The 26,339-nt window shown below is 34.2% G+C and overlaps 4 protein-coding genes, 1 long non-coding RNA gene and 2 pseudogenes across 5 annotated transcripts; 4 read left to right on the top strand and 3 right to left on the bottom strand.

Annotated features, from left to right (window-relative positions):
- Positions 1–934: 934 nt before the first annotated feature.
- On the bottom strand, positions 935–2,091 carry LOC148926366 (uncharacterized; annotated as a pseudogene).
- Positions 2,092–3,117: 1,026 nt separating this feature from the next.
- LOC148926365 (uncharacterized) lies at positions 3,118–3,775 on the top strand (annotated as a pseudogene).
- A 4,021-nt stretch (positions 3,776–7,796) lies between these two features.
- Positions 7,797–10,476, top strand: LOC125190437 (GDSL esterase/lipase WDL1-like). Its single transcript, XM_048087752.2, has 6 exons — positions 7,797–8,073; positions 9,010–9,087; positions 9,276–9,416; positions 9,611–9,687; positions 9,785–9,934; positions 10,005–10,476. The coding sequence occupies exons 1-6, from the start codon at positions 7,963–7,965 to the stop codon at positions 10,216–10,218; spliced, it is 771 nt and encodes a 256-aa protein (XP_047943709.1). The 5' UTR covers positions 7,797–7,962; the 3' UTR covers positions 10,219–10,476.
- A 4,264-nt stretch (positions 10,477–14,740) lies between these two features.
- Positions 14,741–17,262, top strand: LOC125199924 (uncharacterized). Its single transcript, XM_048097770.2, has 2 exons — positions 14,741–16,624; positions 16,702–17,262. The coding sequence occupies exons 1-2, from the start codon at positions 14,741–14,743 to the stop codon at positions 17,260–17,262; spliced, it is 2,445 nt and encodes an 814-aa protein (XP_047953727.2).
- Positions 17,263–18,933: 1,671 nt separating this feature from the next.
- Positions 18,934–19,462, top strand: ELF4 (EARLY FLOWERING-like protein (DUF1313)). The gene has a single exon (XM_048097958.2). It carries the CDS (start codon positions 19,041–19,043, stop codon positions 19,368–19,370), a length of 330 nt encoding a protein of 109 aa, XP_047953915.1. The 5' UTR covers positions 18,934–19,040; the 3' UTR covers positions 19,371–19,462.
- A 220-nt stretch (positions 19,463–19,682) lies between these two features.
- Positions 19,683–23,759, bottom strand: LOC125189138 (uncharacterized). Its single transcript, XM_048086372.2, has 8 exons — positions 23,599–23,759; positions 23,454–23,522; positions 23,278–23,353; positions 21,247–21,294; positions 21,132–21,155; positions 20,425–20,607; positions 20,122–20,197; positions 19,683–20,008 (listed from the first exon to the last, which is right to left on the bottom strand). The coding sequence occupies exons 1-8, from the start codon at positions 23,674–23,676 to the stop codon at positions 19,870–19,872; spliced, it is 693 nt and encodes a 230-aa protein (XP_047942329.1). The 5' UTR covers positions 23,677–23,759; the 3' UTR covers positions 19,683–19,869.
- A 1,390-nt stretch (positions 23,760–25,149) lies between these two features.
- On the bottom strand, positions 25,150–26,116 carry LOC148926364 (uncharacterized). Its single transcript, XR_016130306.1, has 2 exons — positions 26,058–26,116; positions 25,150–25,415 (listed from the first exon to the last, which is right to left on the bottom strand). It is a non-coding gene; the product is annotated as an uncharacterized LOC148926364 (long non-coding RNA).
- Between the last annotated feature and the right edge of the window lie 223 nt (positions 26,117–26,339).

The raw sequence follows: 26,339 nt of genomic DNA, 5'->3' as shown, positions 1-26,339 counted from the left end.
CCATTATTCGACGCATTTGCTCAAATGGATCCATAATTGATTAAATTTGGGAGAAGAAAAAAATAAAGGAATGATTTTATAGAAGTTATTGGAGAGGAAAGAAAGAGAGATGAGAGAATAAATGTGTGTTTGTGTGTAAAATGGGAATGGAGAAGAGTATATATAGAATATAAAAAATAAATAAAAAAACTAAAAATATTACCGTTCAACGGTAATATTACCGTTTTTTATTTTTATTTTTATTTTATTTTTTTGAAAAATCTGATATTTTTTTAAAAAAAATTGAATTATGACGTCATAAATCCGACGCCCACTCGCGGGTCGGCGAGTGGGCGTCACGCCACGTGGCGCCGGGCGCGTGTCTCGCGAGCTCGAGGCTTGCCTCGCCGGGACGCGTCGGGCGTCGAGACATCTCGTCTCGTCGAGACAAGACGGGAGCCGCAATGCTGTCTCGATGCCGTCTCGTCTCGTCGAGACGAGATCAAGTCCGCAACGAGGCAGCGTTGCGGATGCTCTTAGTTGCTTGCTCGTTATTACATCATCTCACACCATTTATACCAAACCCAAACTCATTTTCCAGTTCTCTCACATCAAACAAAAATTCTACTCCAATCATTTAAACCCAAACCTAAACCCAAACCCAAACACAAAAGAATATTCCATATTCACTTACTTTTTTTACTTTTTCAATCTACATATTTATTTAAACTACACATTAATCCCACAATACCTTGTCAATAATTTTTCAAATATAATTAAATAATTTAATACAATTATTTATATTAATATAAAATATTATACAATCAATAAAAAATATACTAACTTGGAAATTAAAATACATCAAAGTATAATAACATTCAGACATAAATTAAAATACATTTAAAGACATCACAAATAAATAAACATAGGACCACACAGAAAAAATAACTAAAATTCAAGAATGCATATTTGAGAAATTTTCCCACAAATGATCAACTAATGCATTTCGAAGTTCCAGATGTGCATTTTTATTTCTTATTGCGGCATACCGAGTCAAGTACTCTTGAAATCGAACATCTTCATTTGTCGTCATCTCAACTTCTGGTTGTGGTGTCTGTGTAGCAACTTCGATTGGAGAACTCAAATCACACTCATCTTCAATTATCATGTTATGCAAAATTATACATGTAATCATTATGTCACGCAACACTTCTTTATCCCAATACCGCATTTGTCCTGCTACAATTGAGAAACGTGATTGGAGAACACCGAATGCACGCTCTACATCTTTTCTACATGCCTCTTGCCTCATAGGAAAATATTGTCTTTGGGGTACAAGGCTCTTGAATTGTTTGCACGATAGTAGACCATTTTGGGTATATTCCATTAGCTAGGTAATAACTCATATTGTATTCTTTGCCTTGAATAACATAATGAGCAGGAGGAGCAATACCTTGAGTGAGATTATAGAAAAGATGAGAGGAATCTAACACATTGATGTCATTGTTGCTGCCAGGCAATCTAAAATAAGCATGCCATATCCAAATATCATAATCTGCCACAACTGCAAGGATAATTGTAGGATTTCCACTACGATCTGGATATGAACCGCTCCACCATGTAGGACAATTTTTTTCATTTCCAATGCACACAATCTAAACTGCCTAACATCCCTGGAAATCCATGTTGCTCACCAATATATAAAAGTCTAGCAATAACATTAGTTGTCGGACTTCTCAACTACTGAGTTGAAAAAGTTCTATCATTGCACGACAAAAACATGTTAGACTTTTGATCGTACTGCTCTCACTTATTTTCACGTACTCATCACAAGCATCAGCTGGTACACCGTATGCCAATATACGAATAGCTGTTACCTTTTAAAGAGATGATAGTCCAAGCCTTCTCGTTCCATCTGGTCATTGCATGAAGTAGTCATCGTGTTCCTTAACTGCATCCACAATACGAAGGAAAAATGGAGAGACATCCGGAATCTCCTACGAAACATGGTTTCATTATACAATGGATTATCTGCAAAATAATCATTTTACAATCTTGGGTGAGCACCCTCTCGATCACGATTGATGACAATATGCCATGGAACTGATCCATGATTATTTATGGACTTTGATGGTCACGAAGGTATTGAATCAACATGTTCTTGTCGATTCTACATTGCATATCCTGCATATATTAGTTGTAAGTGTATATCATATGAGAATTTTCACCATCTTCATCACAAGACGAAGAGCTATTGGAAATAAAATTGGGATTCACAAATAAAGTTGAGTGATTGATTGATATGATAAATGATCAAAACATGCCTTCAATTTATAATGATTTTACAAAAGCACAATCTGCGTGCTTTCATTCGTAACCACTCATTGCAAAAGTAGATTTCAATCCTAGCCATCCATTCAAAATCCAGAAAAAAAAGCATAATCCACGTGCTTTCAATCGTAGCCACTCATCGGGAATGTAGATTTAAATCCTAGCCATCCATTCAAAATTCGAAAATAAAAAAACACAATCCGTATGCTTTCAATCGTAACCACTCATCGCAATAGATTTAAATCCTGGCCATCCATTCATAATCCGGAAACAAAAAAAGCACAATCTGCGTGCTTTCAATAGTAGCCACTCATCACAAGAGTAGATTTAAATCCTAGTCATTCATTCAAAAACTAGAATAATCATTTCATATCTATAAATATAAGAAACCACAACACCACAATTATCTCATCTCAGTTGTTATCTTTATCTTTTCCTCACAAACTTCAGTTCGTAAAGGAAGTTATACAGTGAGTGAAGACAAACTTTTGGGTCAAGTTTGTATGGAAATTTCACAAGATCCTAGCATAGGGATATCACAATCAGGACAACGATTCTGGCAGCGCATGGAAGATGGATTCAATGAAGCTAGAGATTGCACTTGGCCAGAGCGTACGCAAAGATCTATGCAGGCTCGTATTCAAGCCATCGAGAAAGCAACAAAAAAAATCCATGGATGTATTCGAGCTGCTGAAGCAAGAAACCGAAGCGGTGCTTCAAATGCAGACATATTGAGTGTTTAATCATATTTTAATGTTTCATTTTCTCTTTTTACATGCGATTAATTGATTATAATAAGCATTGTAGATGAATGAAGCCATGCAAATGTTCATGTCAGATTCAAACTATAAATCGGGTTTGGAAATTTTCTTATGTTTTGAAAATGATTAAAAATTTTGAAAAATTCAAAGATTGTGCAGGGAGCTCTAGACAAAAAGTATCACGTGGGATGCAATATTCTGATTCAGAAAGTCAGACTCATACTTTTGGGTGGCTCATAACTTTGTCTTCATTTCCTATGAGTTGTGATGATGGCGAGGAACAAATCCTTGGTGGTTCTTCTTCATCAAGGCCTATCGGAGTGAAGAAGGCTATACTGAAGAAAAAACAGTCTAATAATTCAGAATCACTTATTGCTGCTCTAGAAAAACAAAATGAGCAATATACTACCGGCATGAAACAAGCAAATCGTAATATGGCTATGTTTTTTAAACAACAAAAGAACAACCATGATCTCAAAACTATAAGGGAAGAAAATAAATCATGGCTATGGACTTGAGCTCTACATAGTCGTGCTTATTTTCAAGCCGAGAGAAGACACATCTTGAATAAAAGAGCTCAACAACAAGAACAACCAAATGACTATGCAACTGGAACATATCCTTCGTACTTCGATAATACAGGAGGATGTGGCTCGTTGTTAAACAGACGACAAACGCGTAGGCAATCATTATTTGGACAATAATTATCCATGAATCACTATTTTAATGATGAATTTTTCATCGAAATAACGATGGAAATTGGTGCAATGAGTCTATCGCAATCTTTTACTTTAAATTTCAAATTGATTCCACTTTGTCAATTATACTATTACTTCATCTATCCAAACAAAGATGATCATTTTATCTCAATCAAAATTACTCATTACTAATAATAAAAACTTTTTTTTTCTACTTTATCTTCTCTAACTTTTCTTACTTAACATGTAAAATAACATTGTATAAAGTCTCATGCTGCACAAAAAAGGAGTCATCTTTCTTGGGATGGAAGGAGTATGAATTAAAGGAAATACTCATTTTTAAGCATGTTATAGATTTGATCAATTATACTCACATTTATTTATCGGCTCTGGAATGTTGACGTGGCTATTATGTGTAGTATCCAACACAAATTTTGTTAGTTTTATTAGTTGATTGATAAACTCGTATTTTGTCAGTTTTATTGGTTGTTTGATGTGTAACTTACGGGTTGTTTTTTACTTCGATCAACATTAATCCACAATCCATGGATTCGATGGTAATACGTCTCAGGTCAAGGTTCCCTGTCTAATTGATATTAATTTTTCCTCCAGGTCGTATACAAGATACGGATCCGCCTTGCTCACGAACGTTATTGTGAGCATGTCCTACAGAGCTTTGGATGTTTGGTGGTGAGCAAAGTCAGCAATAATATCATTTTCGATGTTATCGACGATCAAAGAGAAAACTATCAAATCGGTTTCTTCCCAATCCTGATATCCATTGTTGTTTTTTCTGGTGGTTCGTCGTGGATGTGGGAGTATCCCCTCCTGCTTCTTATCGTGACCTTCATTAGGCACGACCATAATGAGTAGTTTTTTCCGTTCAATTTGAACGTCACAGCAACGTTCTTGTCTATCCTCAATTTTGAGGATTCGGCTGCTGGTTTTTCTTCGTTTGTGCCTGACATTTTTGTGTATAGGAATTGTTTCTGTATTAGTTTTAGCCTCTTGGTCGAGAATTGGGTATAACAAGGCTATGATGAGAATTCTCTGAGCAAGAATTCTTCCTGCTCTGACGCCATGAAGAAACAGTTAGAGATTGGAAAAGATGTATTTTTATTGTTTAATGAATATGTGCAAGGATTATAGCCTTTATAGGCAAGATACAATATACATATGGTAAATACAATTAACGGGATCCTCTCCTATTTAAGGAATATGATCAATAAGAGAACAATTAGAAATCAATCATATTAATCTATTATTTCTTTACAGCACTAAGCCTGACAACCTTAGGAGCCGTTTGATAGCCTACGTGAGCTAAGAAATAGATTAGTAACTAGTTATTTTCGTTCGTTTGATACCCTTGTTGGGCCACGACGTCAGCCCGTATTTTTACTTTGGCCCGCCTAGGCCTGCAGATTTAAGCCACAAATGCACAGTATCTTCAGGTTTGTTTTTAGATAAGTAATCTGCGGGACTGAGAAAAGGGACGCAAGTTTCATTCTTCTCAAATCTTCCCACATACGCCATTTTTGAGTTCATTTGCTCTCAAGCCCTAGCTGCAAATTCAATTGTGCATCTCACAAACATCTCAGGTTGGAGTTCATTATATTGCTTTTATCCTCTTGATTTTTGTTGTGAGCAGTTCAAGTCGTCGCTTTGGGAGACGATTTGTACGCCGGTGTAGCTTGGGGAATAGGGTTTTGTTGGGTGCCGTTGCAACGACACCCAATAACAAGGCAAACCAATTTCAGGCCATTGTTGTTTTTCTTATTCTTCTGCAGATTCCGACTCCACAAGAATTCTTCTTTTCATTGTTGAAACTGACCGAATTTGCTGTGATAGGTCTTTTGCGATATTGGATCTCTGCCAAGCACTGCATACACACAAACATATTGTTGCAATCCTCCTGAATTTGAGTTCTGCTTTTGGGGACTGAGAAAAAAAGGGGGAAAAGAAGAGGGAAAAAAAGGGGGAGGGAAAAAAGAAAGGAAAATGAGTTCTGCTTTTGGGGATCGAGAAGTTCCCTTCAAAGCTAAAATAGAATTTTAATAATATAATATGCTATCAAACAATGACAATAGAATATAGTCAATTAAATATTGCCTATTAAACGGCTGTCAAAGATACAAATTTTGGCCCACCGGGCCTCCATTCCTTAGATTATTAACTGGGCGCCTTTTATCCTCCGTTGGCTATCAAACGGGTCCTTAGTGAGTTAGTGTATAATCTACTTTGTGCCGCATAGGAAATACTCCCTCCGTCCCAGATAGTTTGTCTCAATTTGACCGGGCACGGGTTTTAAGAAATGTAATGAAAAGTGAGTTGAAAAAGTTAGTAGAACGTGGGTCCTACTTTTATATATTAGTTTTATAATAAAATGTGAGTAGGAATGAGTTAGTGGAGCATTGGTTCCACTATAAAAAATGGTAAAAAGTGAAATGAGACAAATTATGTGGGACGGACCGAAATGGAAAAATGGGACAAACTATGTGGGACGGACCGAAATAGAAAAATCGGACAAACTATATGGGACGAAGGGAGTACTTGTTTTACTCACTCTAGTTGAATTTTTGAATTGTGCTAGGATATCATAACTTGTTTTGTGTAAACCATTATTGTGAAATTAATATCTAATTTGTTTACATCATTACTTTGTTCTATTTGCGTTGTTTATTTTTCCCTAATTAATAAATCCAACTCAAGACTCTTGTGTCTATAACGTTTAGTATATGATAGTCAATTGCAATTCTATTTCTTGAGTTCGACAATCTTATGTTTACCATTTAGCTATACTATAATTATCTTATCATACTTACAAGTAGTTTTTGCGCTAATAAAATAGTGCAGGTAACATGTGCATGTGCAACCATTTAAAAATGAGAGTATTAATCGTTTTAGTGCTAATAAAATAGTCCATGTAACATGTGCATGTCCAACCATTTGAAAATGAGAGTATTATGATGTTAGCTTGTGTAATGTGTGACTATATTTGATTCTTTATATTCAAATGTTATTTATTCAGTTGATTTGTTCAAACGTTGAGTTGTGCTTTTAAATTATATCTCCAACAAGTATGAAGAAATTAGGATTGTTTAGAATATAATCTTAGAATTCAAATTAATAATAGATTAAATGAGTTTTTAACAGTTCTATTAAAATACTGCAAAAATGGACTAAATTGATACGTTAAGGATACAAATGCACCGAATATAATAGTGTCAACAAAGTCACATTTAATTGCTAACTACAACTAATTTAAGATCATAAGATTATAGAAAACTTGTGGTCTATAATTTGCCACATGTAATTTTTATTTTTATTAATTAAATCAAAAAAGAAAAAAAAAACTACCAAATTAGGGTTTTGGATAAAAATTTCAATATAGTGTTTCGAAAATATCAAATGCTTTGAGAATGTTAACACATTGCTTATATTGACATTCTACATGTATTATATTGACATATTTTATATACTATGTTGACATTTGTGTTGTATGAAAAAATTGAAAAAATTAAAAAAATTTAAAACTTTTTCAAATTTTGACGTCGGAACATATGCAAGTGAAATCTTGTTAGAATCCTTGTAAAATTATCTTTAATTTGATATATGTTGTGCGAAAAAATGATATAAATGGAGAAAGTTATATGCATTTTAAAGTGATGATATTTTTCAAAAGTTAGTTACAACTTATTTGTTGTAAATTGAACTTAATAGCCTTATTGATGTTTTTTTATTAATTGTATTAATATTTCAGGATTGATGATCTAAGCTCTTAATTTAAATATCTAATGACTATTATTAATTATAATTAGCAATTAAGTATTGAGTTAACAATATAACACTCTCCTCCCTGTTAACCAAATTTATAAAACGATTATATGTTAAAGGTGATTATGGATTTTAATCTTTTTTAAATGAACTCACTTTCCAATTTAATAAAAATACAGTATGATTCATTTCTACTTATATTGAAAATAGACATCGAATGAAAGCGAAACACATACGTATAGGAGTAGTGAGAAGGGAGAGAGAGATATGAAAGCATTGAAAGTGTAACTAACAGTCTCTCGTATTTAAAGCCAACGCTAACACTACCATGTCAACAACTGCTTCCCCACCCACCCTCTTTTTCTCACTTGTAAATCACAATTCTCCGTTTCCCATATAGTAATCGCGGAGAGGGAGTGATGGTGGGACCGCCTAGGCCATTGTTCGTCTTATTCGGATCATCCATCGTTCAACACAGCTACAGCAATGGCGGTTGGGGCGCTGTTCTCTCCGATATCTACGCCCGTAAAGTATGTTTTCCTCTTTTCCTTCCTTTTTTTTGTTCAATTTCGCAAACGCATTCAATCCTCAATCCTTTCGTTTGATTGTTTTGATTCCGTCTGCGCACTCCGTTTCTTTGCAGTTTTGATTGATTTATTTTATGGTACTACTGTTTCTAATTTAGTTTATTAATAACTTCTTAATTATGGGTTAGTAATTCATTATTATGGTTCAGCGTTTAGTACTATACATGGTTAGGTAATTCATAATTGAAGTTTTGATTTTTTGTTAATTGTAATGCCTAATAAAGGGATATGGGAATTGAAGAGTTGGTCTTGGGAAGCAAACTGTCATTGAAAGTGACATGCCACACCAAAGATTCGAAAAATCGACAACACAAACTATAAGTAATTGTTCATTTGTGTGATTTTATTTGATCCATTGGGACAAGACTGGCATTATACGTGATTGACTTCTTTTCAGCACATGATTTGAGAAAATGATGGTTATTGAGTTAAATGGAAAGAATAAAGTAGGAGAGTAAAAACAGAGTGAAGTAAAAATGAATAGATGTTTTATTTTTAGCTAAAAATGGAAATCAATCACTTAGAGATAACCATAAAAGGAAAAATCCGAAACTCCCGGCACATGGCCAGTAGCCTAAAGAAACGAAAGAATAGGTTACATTTTTCACATAATCTCCTCTTATAGATACACTAAAGACTAAAAAATTGACAAGAGTTTTTTTCTTAAACTCAAGACAGAGGGAGTTTGCCTTGTGATCAACAATACTTTTTCTTGTCATCTTTATTGGATATACATGTTTAGTTACATTTCCATAGTAGCAGCAGTTTTCATTTTCATGGTACATAAATAAGGAAATAATTCTTCATTGACACCATTCTCTGAGCAAAACCTTTATATCTCTGAGTTGTGATTTGTGTCATTATATTCTTAATAAACAGGCTGACATAATCTTAAGGGGATACTTTGGTTGGAATTCCAGACGTGCTGCCAAAATTCTTGATCTGGTTTTCCCCAAGGTAATACCATTCTTAGCATTGCATACTTGTTTCTTCCAATCTGAAAGACAGAAACCTTAATTAGGCAAGCATTTTTAAACCAACTCTTACCATATATACATTGATGAGTTGTGGTAATTAAAGAGCGTGTTGCTATGGATTTTGCTTCTTGTTTGACCTTAGTATTGTGGTTATTACTGTTGGAGCAGGATGCTCCTGTTCAGCCATCATTGATAATCGTGTATTTCGGTGGCAATGATTCCATGGGACCTCACTCATCTGGACTCGGTCCTCATGTACCACTTCCAGAATACATTCAAAATATGAGAACAATTGCGAACCATCTCAAGGTAACTAGTCTAAACTTTCGGATATGTAGTCATTATCTGATTGCTTCAATTGAGCATAAATTACCGTGTTTCACTGCAAAAACTGAGAGCCCGTGCTCTGATATCTTCTCACAATTCACAGATTGCTTATGCTGATCTTCCATCCCTTAACTGTCTTTGCAACTTTATGCACTAACATTTGAAATGAATTCCAGAGCCTTTCAGACAATACTCGCATAATATTTCTTAGTTGTCCTCCCGTGAATGAGGTTAAACTTGCTGAAAGCACAAGGTATGTAGATATTTGGCTACAACTATATATAGTGATGGCAAAGTTTCACTACTGAGCAAATGTTAATCTAGATAATTCTTTCCAAACATATATGCAGTACATATTTCAGTGAGCTAGTTCGAACAAATGAGTTATGCCGGATGTATTCAGAGGCTTGCATAGAGTTATGCAAGGAGATGGATGTGAAAGTAGTTGATCTGTTTACAGCAATCCAGAAACGAGAAAATTGGATGGAAACTTGCTTTACGTGACCACCTCCACCCTATCTATCTACTACTTCTGTTGTGTTGTTTTTGAGTAACTTGTGGCGTCTGCAGGGATGGAGTCCACTTGTCCGAGGAGGGAAGCAAGGTGGTCGTGGAACAAATACTGGAGGTGCTGAAACAGGCCGAGTGGGAGCCTAGTTTACATTGGAAATCGATGCTCACAGAGTTCTCAGAGGACTCCCCCTACGATCTAGTTGCTTCGGATGGAAAAACCACGATAAATCCTTCCGAGTGGACTTACCACAGAAAAATTCAGTGGGACTAGCTGTTTTAAACCCAATTTTGCTATGTTGGTAGCTACTTCCATTGAGCAGAATGAATGTGCAACTAGTTATTTATGCTCCTCAAGTATTTTGTATTTGGACCAACCCTGCAACAGTGTGAGGGATGGGCTAGCTAGCTATGGTTGGAAAGTCCTTTCCAACTTTTGTCACTTTAATTGTGCTACCAAATTCAGTTTATAGGGTGAACTTTGATCCTAAACCCAGCTATATGGTAGTATTATAAAAATATTTTTCTTTCATTGTTCAATTAAATCAAATCAAAATGTTCGGGCAAATTGGAGCTAGGAGAGTTTATAAACAAATAAAGATCTTTGGTCTCATCCTCGATACGGAGATATACCATAAGACCAATAAGTTGATTTTTGTTGAGTTATTAGTATTTTGGGTTTTGATGCCTGTTCTCGAAGACAACCGAACCGAAAAACTGAAAAAACGGAACCGAATTTCAAATTTTCGGTTTGGTTTGGTTCGAATATTCAGTTTTCAGTTTTTTTTGCTCACCCCTGCTTACACTCACTTTTTTTTAACCAACAACTTCTAAAATCTTGTGACGATTAAGAAATATACAAAATATATTATTTTCCAAATAATTTTTATATTTTAATCAAAAATAGCTAATCTAATAAAAACTTACTTAATTGGTGTTTACCATCAATTTTTAATAGGTCTGTCTAAAATGGACTAAATCCGCACCGTTTTTATTTATTTGGGATGCAATAACTTAAAGAATAATATTTTGGACCAAAACCATAAAATCAACATATGCTCATGACCAAAAATGGTCTTTAGTCTTTTATATTTTAGCTAAAAAGCCACGGTAGAGTCAAAGTTCAAACTATTTCAGAAATCAGAATAAATATTTTTCCAAACACTAGCTCGGCCCAGGCCTGGCCTACCGGTGAAACGAAGGGGCCTTGGGTTGGGCTCATGGGTTGAAATGGGTTCGAATTGGGCCATTTTGTAAGCCCAGAACTAACTCATGACCAACCCAAGCCCGGCCCAGGCCCATCAGAGGCCCACCTTATATAATTAGCTTTTATTAAAATGTAATTAACCACTAATAATAGTAGTATATTTCTCTATTTATGCATGTCGTATTGTCATCTCTATATCGTTTCAATTTATTAGTTGTCCCTGATTAGCCCCAAACAATAATAGTTTAATATCTAACAAGTTCTCAACCAAATCATGAATGCAACATTCAATCTTGACTACATCTAATATTTTTTATCCATGATTTTTAAAAAAACCTCAATATTTGATATATAATTATAGAATTATAGAAATTTTTTTAAAATTTGTTTAGGGTCTTTAGTCTTTTATATTTTAGCTGAAAAGCCACGGTAGAGTCAAAGTTCAAACTATTTCAGAAATCAGAATAAATATTTTTCCAAACACTAGCTCGGCCCAGGCCTGGCCCACCGGTGAAACGAAGGGGGCCTGGGCTGGGCTCATTGGTTGAAATGGGCTCGAATTGGGCCATTTTGTAATCCCGGAACTAACTCATGACCAACCTAAGTCCGGCCCAGGCCCATCAGAGGCCCACCTTATATAATTAGCTTTTATTAAAATGTAATTAACCACTAATAATAGTAGTATATTTCTCTATTTATGCATGTCATATTGTCATCTCTATATCGTTTCAATATATTGGATGTCCCCGATCAGCCTCAAACAATAATAGTTTAATACTTATCTAACAAGTTCTCAACCAAATCATGAATGCAACATTGACTATATCTAATATTTTTTATCCATGATTTAAAAAAACCTCAATATTTGATAAATATTTATAGAATTATAGAATTTTTTTTTAAAATTTGTTTGTTAGTTCATATACTTTTAAAAATACAAGATCAACTCATATGTCATCATCTATTAATAAAAGTAACAATATTGGTTCTTTCTTTAGTTATGCACTTACTTTTGAATAGAATAAAGAACATAAAACATGATGTCAATATAAAGTCAGTAAATAAAATTAAATATATTTTTTAAGTTTAGATTTAGCGTAAATGAGACATAAATATAAGTTATTTGTATTATTTTTGGCAAATAATAATTTTAGCAACTCTTTGAAATACAAATAAAAAATTATACAATGCTTAGCCTGTCCCAACCCAGACCCATTTGCCAAGTGGCTCTGGCCTGGACTGAGCCTAGAAAAATTAATAAAGCCTGGCCCAGCCCAGTCCAACTCAGACATGGGTTTGTCTCAGGCTGGGCTTCAACATCAGCAGGCCTCAGCGGGCCAGGGCCGATCCGGCCCACTTGACAACTCTAGGCTGGGCACAGAAAGGAGACATCCAAATTTGCTTATTATATCACCAATGTGCCGAAGGTAAGTCCAAGTAGCCATAGCCGTGATGATATTCCAAAAGAGGCTTTCTGAGCCTTTTACAAGGGTGAAAAAAACACAATTTTTAGTTCACTATGGGGATTCTCAATTGTTCAAAGTTACTTATTTTTAACGATACTTCATCTTGTCTGAAAAGAGCAGAACTCTCCGCCTATGACCTATGCTCAACGAGTGTGGATGGAAGAACGTATGTATCCATGGGTTAGAAAGCAGCAAATTTTAATGAACAATGGATCAAAAGAAACAATGATTAAGTTCATCTCATTATAGAGAGATTAAATTTTATTATCAAAACTAGAAATGTCTATTTTTATGTGAACTAAAAATGTTAAAGTAGTGGCTTTTATGGAAAGAACAAAGTATATAATTTAGAATAAATATATTCCTTCCATCCCACCGAATATTCAATTTTCCTTTTGTTTTTTTCAAATCAAGATCACTCATTATTAAAAATGAAACACATTTTATCTCTATTTTATTCTTTCTTTCATAAGTATTTTATTCTCTACACTTAACACACGAAATAAAATTGCATAAAATCTCGTGTCGCCTAAGAAAGTGGTCACCTTTCTTTAGTAGGAGGAGGGAGGCCTATTGATTTAAAAATAATACTCTCTCCGTCCCAAGGATACCCCATCCGTCCCAAGGAAGATGACCTCTTAGACGGCATGGAATTTTATGCAACTTTATTTTATGGGTTGAGAAGAGAGAGTAAAATAAGAGAGAATAAAGTAAAGATAAAAGTTGTAACATTCCAAAAATAACCCTAGACGAAAAATGATTTTCTTGTTAAAAAAAAGAAATCATTGAATTAGGAATTTTGTGAATATTAATGAGGAAATTAGATAAATATTTTTTTATAATAATCATCTTCTATAAATAATCGTGTAGTTTCAAGAAGAAATAGGTAGTAATAAGTTAGACTTAGTAATTAAAATGAGTGGATTATCTAGAAAGATATTCCTCTGTCCCATAGAAATAAGTCATATTTTCTTTTTCGTCCGTCCCATAAAAATAGTCCATATCCATTTATGAAAACTTTTTTCTCTTTTTCCTTTATCATTTATGGGCCCTATAATTCACTGCACAATTTCAATTACTTTTTTTTATTAAAATTCGTGCCAATTTTATTGGATGGTAATAATAAGTTAGACTTGGTAATTAAAATGGGTGGAATTATCTAGAAAGATAGTAGATGTATATATTAAAAATAATATTCTAGAAAAAGGGAGGAAAATTAAAAAGATATTTACCTTCTTTAAGGGGGACGGTGGCTCCAGGGGGAAGAGAACCGTGATCAATGACGGACGGAGGTGGGGTCGCGCGGGGTCGGCCGACCCCACCGTCGATCCCATAATACCCAAAATTTATACTACCTTCGAACTTTCAACATGCCGTCGACCCCACGAATGATACCTCCGACCCCGACCCCGCCCCAAGAAGGCAAGAACTTAGAGGAGTAAGGAGAGGGATGGACGGATGGTCTTTGCCCAAATCAATACGCACAAGGCAATAATTGGAGAAGTTTAGCCCAAATCAACACAAAAGGAAACAATTTCCATATCTTTCTCCAATTTCTTTTCCTAGAATTTAGAGGAAATTTCCTTACCTTAACTTTCCTAGAATTTAGAGGAAATTTCCTTACCTAGAACTTAGAGGAGAGGGAATCTTTACTCTATTTAATCTCTGGCTCACCACTTTCTCTTCCAGTTGATCTCCTCTCCGGCTCCCCCCTTCTGTAATTCAAAACTGAATTTCGGCACCTGCGCTTCCAAAGCTTTTTGGCGACCCTTTCTGCTGTTCTGCAATCCTATTTCACTATTTGAGAGAGAATCGATTGGTGGTAGGTAAATAAAATTAAACTATGATATTTTCTTGTTCAATATTGTCTAGGTAATTGAAATTTGTATTTTACTAGACATTAGTCAAATAGTCATGATTGTCATTGATGGTGTGTACTATAATTTATAATCCTTAATCTTAGTACTATATTACAGTAGCTTTTAATATGTATTTCACGAACTGAAATTGCATAATAGGGAAGTAGACTATTTTTTTCTTTATGTTTTAATTTCTGATTTCATAATTTTATTATATTTATAGTTATAATAATTGTGTATTCTAAATTGTGGATTTGTAGGTAAATGGAAAAGTATTTTAAAAAAAGAACTCGAAATTCTATTGATTCTTCTAGTGCTAATGTTGAAGTTGAACAAGAAGCTAATGTTGAAGCTGAACAAGAACCACAATATTCTGAAAATAATGTGGTAGTTGATAGGAATCCAGACGAAGTAGAAATCGATGAAAAAGAAATCGATGCCGATCCCGGATCACGAAGGCCGATTGATACATTTGATGTAAACATTCGAGATCGTATTCGTAGAGAATATGTGGCTAAAGGTCCTTGTCAACCAAAAGGTCTTGATTTTCCTAGAAAAAAATATGGAAAAGATTATAGGGGTTTCAGAGATGTTTGGTATAAAGATTATGTTTGGCTTGAATATAGTACGTCAGAAGATGCTGCGTATTGCTTTTGGTGTTTTCTCTTCAAACGTGGATATTCGGCACCCGGAGATGAAACCTTTGTTAGTAGTGGTTTCTCTAATTGGAAAAAAGCCAACGAAAGATTTAGAGCTCATATTGGGTCAGCTACTAGTTCACCCAACAAATCTAGAATTGAATATGAAAACTTTGTGAATCAAAGGCAAAGTGTATCTTATGTTGTTCGTAAAGCTAGTACAAGACAAGAGAAGGAATATCGAATTCGTTTGACTGCAACTCTTGATGTTATTCGTTTTCTTTTGAATCAAGGTTTGGCTTTTAGAGGAGATGATGAGTCCTCAACCTCCATAAATAGGGGTAATTTTCTAGAGATGTTACATTGGTATAGTTTAAGAAATGATGAGGTCAGTCAAGTTGTATTAAAAAATGCTCCGGGTAATAATCAAATGATTTCTCCAAAAATTCAGAAAGAAATGGTTAATGCTTGTGCCGTTGAAACCACACTTGAAATATTGGGTGAACTTGGTGAAGGATTATTTTCCATAATGGTTGATGAGTCTCGAGATTGCTCAGTCAAGGAGCAAATGGCTATTGTTATAAGATATGTGAACAAGAATGGGGAGATTATAGAAAGATTTTTATCTTTGGTTCATGTTAAGGAGACTACATCAAGGTGTTTGAAAGAAGCAATTGATTTTGTATTTTCTAAGTTGGGATTATCTTTATCAAGATTGAGAGGTCAGGGCTATGATGGAGCTTCAAATATGAGGGGTGAATTTAATGGATTGAAGGCTCTTATTTTAAAAGAAAATCCATCGGCATGGTATGTCCATTGTTTTGCCCACCAACTTCAGTTGGTATGTGTGGCAGTATGCAAGGCAAATCGACATGTTTCTGATTTTTTTGGCTATCTTACCCCGATTGTTACAGCATGTGGATCTTCTTGTAAAAGAGCAGATAAACTTCGACAAAACGAACATGATAGAATGGTTGAAATGATTGAAAAAGGGGAAATCAATTCAGGTAAAGGTCTAAACCAAGAAACTTCTTTGCATAGACCTGGTGATACTCGATGGGGATCTCATTATACAACTGTGATTCGTCTTGTATCTATGTGGCCCTCAGTAGTCAAAGTTCTTGAAAGCATATTTAGTGATGGAGATGATGCAGAGCAAAGTGGGAAGTGTAAAGGTTTGCTTCAAAAGATGGAAAGTTATGATTTTGTGTTTATCATGATTTTGATGAAACATTTGTTGTGTATGGTTGAACCATTATCTTGTGCATTGCAAGATAGAGAGCAAAATATTTTGAATGCCATCAATATGATAGCGGGTTTGAAAGAAGAGCTGCAAACTTTTCGAGAATCTGGATGGGATGATCTTTTGCAAGAAGTGGAAGATTTTTGTCGAGTAAATGAGATTGATGTTACTAATATGGATGACATTGTCCCCAGACGAATACGCATGAAGAGAGATGGCACAGTTGTCACAAACTACCATTATTATCGTGTTGAGATTTTTTGTCAGGTAATTTAAAATTTCATTTTCTTATTTACTGACACTTGAATTGACTAGTAACTCAATCATTTTTTGTTTATAATTAGGTTGTTGACTCCATTATTCAAGAAATGAGGAATCGTTTTTCCGAGTCTAGTACAGACTTGTTGAATTGTATGGCATGTCTTGATCCAAGAAATCAATTCTCAAATTTCAATGTCGATAAACTTGTTCATCTTGCCACCCTTTATCCAAAGGACTTTTCGTCCACAGAGATGACGATTTTACCTCATCAACTTAAATCCTTTTTGATTGATGCAAGACGAGATACACGTTTCTCTGATGTTGAAGATTTAGGGACTCTTTCAAAGAAAATTGTTGAAATGATGAAAGATGGATTCTTTCCACTAGTTTATCGGTTGATTAAATTGGTCTTACTTTTGCCTGTAGCGACTGCATCTGTTGAACGAGTGTTTTCTGCAATGAAGTTTGTGAAGTCAGAGTTGCGAAATAGGATGGGAGATGATTGGTTAAATGATATCATGGTGGTATACAACGAGAGAAAAATGTTCACTACTGTTTCTAATGAACGAATTTTGGTTCGTTTTCAAAATATGGATACTCGTAGGAATCAACTATCGCAGCTCACAAAAGATAGTGTTACTTAAATTGTAGTATTATTTTTTTAGACGGTTATTTAAATACTATACTATTTTTTATTTTTTATTTTCCGACCCCACGTTGAACATTTTCTGCGTCCGTCATTGACCGTGATGCTCTAGCTTGGCTTTCTCTTCTGATTCCCACTTAATCATCAATCTAGACCCATAAATTCTTATAAATTGACGACGGTAAAGGATCTGGAGTGACTGGGGCGTTCGGAGATTCAGGAGCACTTTATCTCACTTTCTACAGCCAAAATTTCAAGCTAAATCTTCTGCTTCCCTGCGTGTTTGTGATCCAAGTGCATAAACCTTAATAAATATGTGTGTTATAAAGATATTTTTATTTTAAATAATGAGTCATTTTTATTGGGATAAACTAAAAAAAAAAAGTGAGTCATCTTCACTGAGACGGAGGAAATAGTATAAAAAAAAGTACAGGTACGACTAACTTTTTATTATTAATGTTTGTGGCTGAATTAGGGATGACGTTCTAATAGAAAGATTCTTTATTTTGCTACTAAAAAACATCGTTTGAAGCAAATAATAATGTCACTGTCGCACATTACCTACGTGGCCCAAAAAGGGTAAAAGGTTCTTGCACTTTTGAGTATTCTATCAAAAATATCTTAAGATATTTTTGCATCATATACTCCTAATGCTCATTCTAGCGCGTGCCCCTCACATATATTATTCAAATTAAATCTTTTCAAGCAGCCAAACCTATTCAGTAGAATACTTCCAAAAAAAATTATACTACCTCCGTCCCAATAAATATGTGACACATTTGATTTCTGGCATGAAATTTTATGTTTGTTTTGTGAGTTAATTAAGAGAAAATAAAGTAAGAGAAAAGATGTAGAGATAGAATTGTTTCCATTTTAAGAAACGTTTCATTTTTATTGAGACAACTCAAAAAAAGAAAACGTTTCATTTCTAATGGGACAGATGGAGTAGATATTTGAAATAATACATGAATTAATGCAAAATTAATAAAGTAAAAGAGATGAAGATATTAGAGCAAGTCATAAATCAGCTCCTCATTCTTATGTTAGAGTTTTTATAATACATTTATTGTTGTAGAGTTCCTAGTAATGTAGAGTTCCAATTCTCATTTATTCTTGTACTCGAAGAGTTTCAAATGTCTTTATAAATACTAGAGTGATGAGCACCACAAATATACAAAAAATACTATCAAATGCCTAACCAACTATCTATACCTCTCTCGATTACCATCTTTAAGAGATGTGAAGAGTTGCTAAAGTAGTATTAGTGGATAGAGAGACTCACATTATTATTAATGTTTAATCAGTTATAATGGTGAGTTATATTGGTATAAGTTGTAAATAAACTGATAGAGTATATGGTAATAAGTTGGAGATGACTTTTCATAAATGGAAATGTCAGACGAAAAATACTAATTTACATATTTTTATGGGACAGAGGGAACAAAAGAAATAATGAAAAAAAAAAGATTTTATAAAGATTGAGCATAAGCGAAAATTTGGTATAACATGATTTAGTGGAGAATCAAAATTGATAATCTGAAAATAAAATAGATGGATATTAATGGTAAGGCACGCGGCAGAGTCGCGTAGGCAAGAGAGGTCGATTAGCTGTGGAAATGTGTTGGCGAAAGAAGAAAGATAAGCGAAAACCGCCCCACTTTGAGAAATGAGAATACCTATAAACTCAAACCCAAACCCAAACCCAAACCCAAACCCTCCTTCTTAACTTAACTAGCATCTAGCATCTAGCAATAGCATCATCAAATTCAATCTAGCATGGACGACCACACCAACCGCAACCTATCCCCTAAATCCACCGCCACCGACCAGATCGACGGCGATCCTGCCGTTTGGGCGGCCTTCTCCCAGAATTTCCGGCAGGTCCAGTCGGTGCTCGACCGCAACCGCCTCCTCATCCAGCAGGTCAACGACAACCACCAGTCCAAACTCCACGATAATCTCGTCCACAACGTCTCTCTCATTCAGGAAATCAACGCCAATATTTCCAAGGTCGTCTCCATGTATTCCGATCTCTCCTCCAATTTCTCCACCGTCTGCCACCACCACCGCTCCGCCGCCAACACAAACTCCTCCGACAACCGCTGATTCTCTACTCAATAACTATATTTTTTGTTTGTGTTTCGCTTCTAATCTGGTGTGCACTACTTCTTTCCAATAAAATTCCTAATTGCTATCCACTCTTTGTAATTATGTTGTCTACAAAATATTCATACCAATTTAAATACAATCGCTCCACTATAGAATTTGGCATTACGTCTTTTACCAAGTCTTCCAAGAACAAAACTATGAAAGCTTTGTCCAAATCACACATTATTACATTATTATACTCATGTGGAGTTTCGACAAAGCCTTGTAGACATAGAAGAGTTCGGGTTCAGACGTGAGAGAGGTCGGTGATGAAGTGGTAAATTCTGGTTACTTATAATTCGAAACGACTTCGGAATATGAGAAATCTAAGTCTACATCGTTTTTGTACATTATCAAATCAGAAAATTTAGAGATTTTGGTAGAACGTGTAACCGATGTCTGTTGTGTGTGTTTGTTTGCCAGCTAAAAACTGGCAATATGACACAGACAGTTAGGACTAAACAGACAATTCACCACTGTCTGAAACAATAACTGTTGCTTTGGGCATTCCACTCTCTGTTCCCAATGATTCAATCTGCTTCACCACATCCATACCCGAAAGCACTTGTCCAAACACAACATGACGCCCATCCAACCTTTAAAGCAATACAAAAATCACCAACACAAGAAGTGAAATAAGCAAGCTTGTTTGGTTTATTCAGGGTCAATCAATGGTTCTTGGATGAAGCCTTCGATGTTGTTCACTTACCAGCTTGTTTTGACTGTTGTGATGAAAAATTGAGATCCGTTTGTATCCACTCCTGAATTTGCCATTGATAGAACTCCTGCGGAGAGATTCAGCAGTGAGATCAACAAGGTTTCCAGATTGGAACAGTTTCCGTTTGTTTATCTTCAGTTGTTATGACAGTTGAACAATAATTTACTCATACCTAGTAGATTTAAACACTAGAAACTCACTAGGCCTGTGTGTTTTAGCTCGACGAAAAACGGTTCTACGACAGTTGAGCAGTAGATTACTCACAGCTGATGGATTTAAACACTAGACACTCACCAGGGCCAGTGTGTTTTAACTTGAAGTTCTCATCAGGAAATTTATCGCCATATATAGATTCCCCTCCCCGCCCATCACCTCGTGTGAAATCACCTCCCTGGATCATGAAATAAGGTATGATCCTGTGGAATTTGCTGCCTTTGAAGTGAAGCGGCTTCCCACTTGCTCCAGTTCCTTTCTCCCCTGAGATAAAGTTTTATATATTAGAACATATAAGTTTCTTGGCATTTTATTAGTAACTAGGTCCAAGCAACAAAATGGCGATGTAGGTTCCATCTGCACACACTGTACCTGGGTACCACTCACAAAATTAAGAAAATTGTACCAACAGAAAAGAAAATTATCTGGTATTGGACTACAACAATGTGGCATACAATACAGAAATCTGTTCCTTTCATTTCACAGAGATTTAGACTGTTCAAACCTTGTAAAAGTCAAGTGTTCAACAAATCAATACGATACTGGTTTAAGTTTAGAACGGTTGTATGATCATATTACGATTGATAGCAAAACTATTCTTAGACACAGGCAGTACTGTGATTTGATGTTTAAGCTGCAGCCAAGTACCTAATAAAATCCACAGATACTGCATTTTAATAGTTCACGAAAATATCCATAGTGCAGAAGACAAATAAAGGACTTACTGAACATTGTTATTTGTAAGACAGAAGAAAAACACTAAAAGGGAGAAAATGTTACTCGGCTACCCGTGCAAAGAGCTCGAAAATTTTCTGCAGTCAAAAAATTTAAAAGGGTTAGCCCAAGTATGTTCGTGAAAACAAAGATGATAAAAAATATAATTGCATGCACTTGAAATTGTACCTGCTGTTCTTGGCACAGTTTTTCCATAGAGTCCCATCACAACGCGACCTGAAAATGCCAACAGTAATGTGATTATATAGTATACAAGACAAACGTGACAGAACTTAGGCTATTTGCTAGTAATTTTGCATCACATAATTTGCAAACGTTCTCATGACCAATTTTAATCTATACAAATTAACAATTCAGGACTCCAAAAGTAACTCATGCCAATTGTATCCAAGGGTGCACCAAGATATTCAAGTTACACTAACCATTTATGAGTCTGCATAGATCAGGAAAACACTCTCAGATCATGATTTAACAGGGGTAAGAATTACGGTTAAAGATGGAAATTGCAGTGGCTGGTCAAGTGTTCGTTGTGGTAATAGAACTAGAAAATGAGAATGTGAAAGGAATCATCCTCTTTTAATGGTGTTTGGTATGTGGTTTCCAGAATAAAAATAAGTTGACAATTATCCCATTTTCATTAACTCCTCTCCATCATTTAACAATTTGATTCTCACTCCCACTGACTCCTCCCCCCCTCCCCCCCCCCCCATGAAAAACATTGCTAGAAATTTACCCTTCTAAGTAGGTATCACCATAAATACTCAGGTATGAAACACGCGGTAATCTCACTTCATAGGCTTATTCTATAACACACATTTATACGTTAGGGCATGGAAGGTGCAGGTAAGAGCAGATATTGATTAGCTACTAGCTAGTGACAACTATGGTCATTGTTAGGCAGAGCAGATTTAGAAATAGAAAATGTAGAGGCAAATTAGGTGATAAGGACATGCTTTCTTAGGCATATGAGACTGCGATTCAAGCTATTCAGCTGAGACAGATTCACACATCTCGAGCTAGCTATGCCAACAGGAAAATAAGTTTGGGGGGGATAGAGACACTTCTTTACAACATATTATTATCATAATATCACTACAACAAAATTTTATGATCTTTCAGAACACTTTGTGAGCTACTCCTGCTCTCAAGTATTTCACTACTTTTTAAAGAGTAATGTTGCTCTTGCTCACCCTCTTGTGTAATCATAGGTACATTATGCCAATTGGTATGAAGAACATTCGCAGAACAGGATTACATCATTTGCAATTCCCTAAGTAGTAATGATTTTACACTGGACAGCATGGTATTGATGAGAAGCATTATACGATGTGTCTCTATTTGGTTTCTTTAGTGCCAGGGTTTGCAAAGAAACTCAGCCATATTAAAAAAAAGTCATACAGCGAAATGTTCCAACTAAAAGAGAGGATAATTTTATCCAACATAACACGCAAGGATGATATAATTCTGCAAAACATTTTCTTATCATCATAGCCAAGAATAAGAAACATCGTCCATTCACTACAGTGAAGGAGCTAACTTTTCTTAAGTTATTTGTTATTTTATCATGATTAGTGCAAATCATGGTAACAATAACTTAAAATTTTATGAACTTCCAGTACCTTTTAAAATACTACTTTTGAAACATATCAAAACTTTGGGACTGAAATTGTTTGGTGCTTGCTCTCTTCATTATGTAACTATAGTTACACAAACATAGTTATGTGTTTGTGTGTCTGTGTCTCTGTGAGCAGCGCGCATACGCATATCTGTGATATATGCATGTGTATTTGTTTTTGTTCACTACATCTTTCTTGGGTACTCCCTATGAAATTAATGATATGTACACATGCTTAAGGAAAACCATGGATGGTTTATTTCCATCACTATCTAAGATAGCCCATCTTTCTTGATCCTGGCTAGGATTTGAACGCGTTGAATAGTTTATACAAGGATACATCTATAACATGATACAGACAAATCGACTTTGAAGAGCATGGTGAATAATAAGTCAAAGCATCTGTAAATACACACTTGATATATTCACCAAAACTAACTCATATCATTATACTTATACATGTAGAATCAATACATCAGCAGCTTTCATCAAACATAACATACAATGAGAAATATAGGATGCAAAATTGTTCTGATAAAAATATGCTTAAAGGATTATACTAAAGAAAAATGTTCATATTATACCAATGTGCTTCCCACTGATTTCAATGTCAAAGTAAACTTTATGCGTCACCTGATCCGCATCCGCCGACGATTCCACCTACATAAATCCGACCAATGATAGATGAATTGAAGCCTATAACAAAAAATTGAAGGACTACGAGTTGGAAAAGTGTTGTTTGTGAGTTGAAGATTCAGACCTCGCTGACAAGCTTTTGATCTACAGCAGAACCGTGCTCCGATGAAGCCGCTGGATCACTTAACCGATTCTGAAATTAAAAAATTTACAGGGAGTTTGGAGTTAACAGTGCAGGAGCTAAGCCAAAATCAAAAGAAGAAATTTACCAGAATTAGAGCAAGGGTGCCAAAGAGAATGACAATCCACAAAATCACAATGGGAAGTAATCTTCTGGTGTTGGCCATCTCAACATTCAACGATCGACTAGGTTTTGGAATCAATTTGGGGAGGAAGGGATGATAATACAAGTGGACTAGCTACACTTAACAAAAATACTGCTCCTTCCGTCCACTTTAGGAGTCCCGGTTTACTATTTTTGAGACCCATTTTAGGAGTCCCGATTGAAATATTCCATAATTGATAATAGGCCCTATATTCCACTCACATTTTTTCACTCACATTTTATTATAAAATCAATATATAAAAGTAGAACTCACATTCCACTATCTTTTTTCACCAACTTTCCTTTGTATTTCTTAAAATCTATGCCCAAGTCAACCGAGACTCCTAAAGTGGAACGGAGAGAGTAATCAACTTGAAACAAAAGAAGTAACTCCCTCCGTACTATAATATATGTCACATTTCCTTTTATAAAAAAAAGCTCTCTCACACATTAATATAAATATACTATTTTCTTTCTCTATCTAACACTCAAAACAATAAATCCTTAAATTTTGTGTCATTCCTTAAATGTGCCATCTACTATGGGACGAAGAGAGTATATATAGTTGTTGGAAATACAACTAATCTATGGCAAAATCTAGTAATTTTCGCGATCTTTTATAAAATAATCAGTTTATTGATTTGTGTGAATTTTTCATAACAAATCATTTCGTCCATAATTTAAATTCACATGGCATATTTAATTATGCATAAAATTACGTGGTATAAAACCAATATTTTAAGTGGCTGTAGGGTCGGTTTGTTAGATAAAATAATCATGGAATGTAGTCTAGGATTGAGGGTAAAATTATTTTAGTTTAAAAGGTGACTATTAGTACTAACTAGTTTCACACCCGTGCGATGCACGACATTTTATTTTATTCACTTTAATTTTAAATTGTTTAATGAACAAAATTAAATAAGTTTTGAAATAAAGTAGAATGAATTAATTAGAACATTGTGAGATCTCTATTATAAATAAAGTTATCATATATAAACAAATATATATTTTATTTTAATAATTATAATTAAATTATGTTAACAAAGTTAACATACAGTTAACATACACTCTGAACATATTTAGTTCAATAAATAGTAAAACACCACATCAAGATATAAGAAATATAATTGTTGAGCTCCTAAATTTTATTGTAGGAGCTCCTAAGTTTTATTTTACACATTGAAATATTCAGTGATATATTATTATAATATTCTTGTATTAGAAAACAAATTAGATAGTTCATGAGAGTTCCAAAAATATCATAAAATATGTAAATATGATAGTAATAAAACAAATGAACACAATTAAACACTGGACAGGAAAATTAGTCATTTACTTCAAAATTACTTTATTTCGTAAGCTACTTATCAGTATAAAAAAATAGTAGTTAATTAGTAAAAATTCCAAGCGAACTTCAAGCAAAGAAAGCAAAATCAATGAAATTAAAGTTAAAATTAACATGCCAAACTTAAATTAGTGATGGATGCTAAAATAGTCAAAATAAATCACAAATTAATGTTATAAAAAAATCAATAAGAATATAACAATATTTTATATCTAAGCATAAAGCTAAAAAAAATTATAACCTTAGCTCACTACACTTAAATAAAGAAATATAAACTAATAATAAACTAAATGTTTTATGCTATATTTTTGTTTTCCTATATCCACGCTTGCTTTTCTTCCTCGCGCAGTAGGTTAGATTTTTTTCGCTTCTTCAAGTCTTTTGTATACCATTTCTTGGAGGTCTGATTTTTGTTCCTGAAATAGAAGAGAGTAAAGATTACAGAACATATAATGATATTTTACACCATAACCCACCATTAAAACTTACATATATAAAAAACTTTCAAATTCTTGTAAGATAAAACATAGTAATAGTTCTGCAATTGTCAAGGAAAATAGAAAGAAGAAATTCATAGACTATATTAAATATAACCTACTAAAATTAGTAGGTTTAAAAAATATTTTAAAAAAATCAAAATCCTCAAAATTAGTAGATTTAAAGATATAAGATCAAAATTTTCAGCAACATCAAATACATTATTAAAAAAAATGGAGTGCATAAAGTCATGGGAAATTAAAGGCGACATGTGAATTTAGAATAGTAAAAATCATATTAATAAAACAAAAGAAACAATTCTCCAACCACAAAAAATAGAAAAAATTGGTGGATTGGGGTTGCAAAACAAACATTATTAATACACAAATAAAAAAAAATCATCATATAGAAAATTGATTTCATGTTAAAGCAATATTGACGAAGAGTAAGAAAATTACCTAAAATCAATTCAAAGTATGCACAACTTCAACTGATTTCATGTTAAACAAATAAAAAAAAAATCATCATATAGAAAACTGATTTCATGTTAAAGCAATATTGACGAAGAGTAAGAAAAATACCTAAAATCCATTCAAATTTCTGCAAAACGTTCAACAAAGAATATGATGAAAAAATGATAGGAATGTGAGGATTAAAATCTAGCTAACAACATATTTATAGTAAAAAATAGATGCCTTTCCATGACTTTTCACTTTCTCCATTTATAATGAAAAATGCATTTTACCTTCCAAATTCAAAACTTAAAAATGTCCCATTTAAATGTGATAAATAAGTTACAAAACTGAAAATTAAATTTAAAAATAGATTAGTGGTCAAAGCTATAATGACACTTTTTCATTATA

This window comes from Salvia hispanica, chromosome 5 (assembly GCF_029641045.1).
Source record: "Salvia hispanica isolate PSC_SH4W2 chromosome 5, Shi_PSC_v1, whole genome shotgun sequence".
Lineage (NCBI taxonomy): Eukaryota > Viridiplantae > Streptophyta > Magnoliopsida > Lamiales > Lamiaceae > Salvia > Salvia hispanica.
This window is presented reverse-complemented; position numbering and strand designations above follow the sequence as displayed.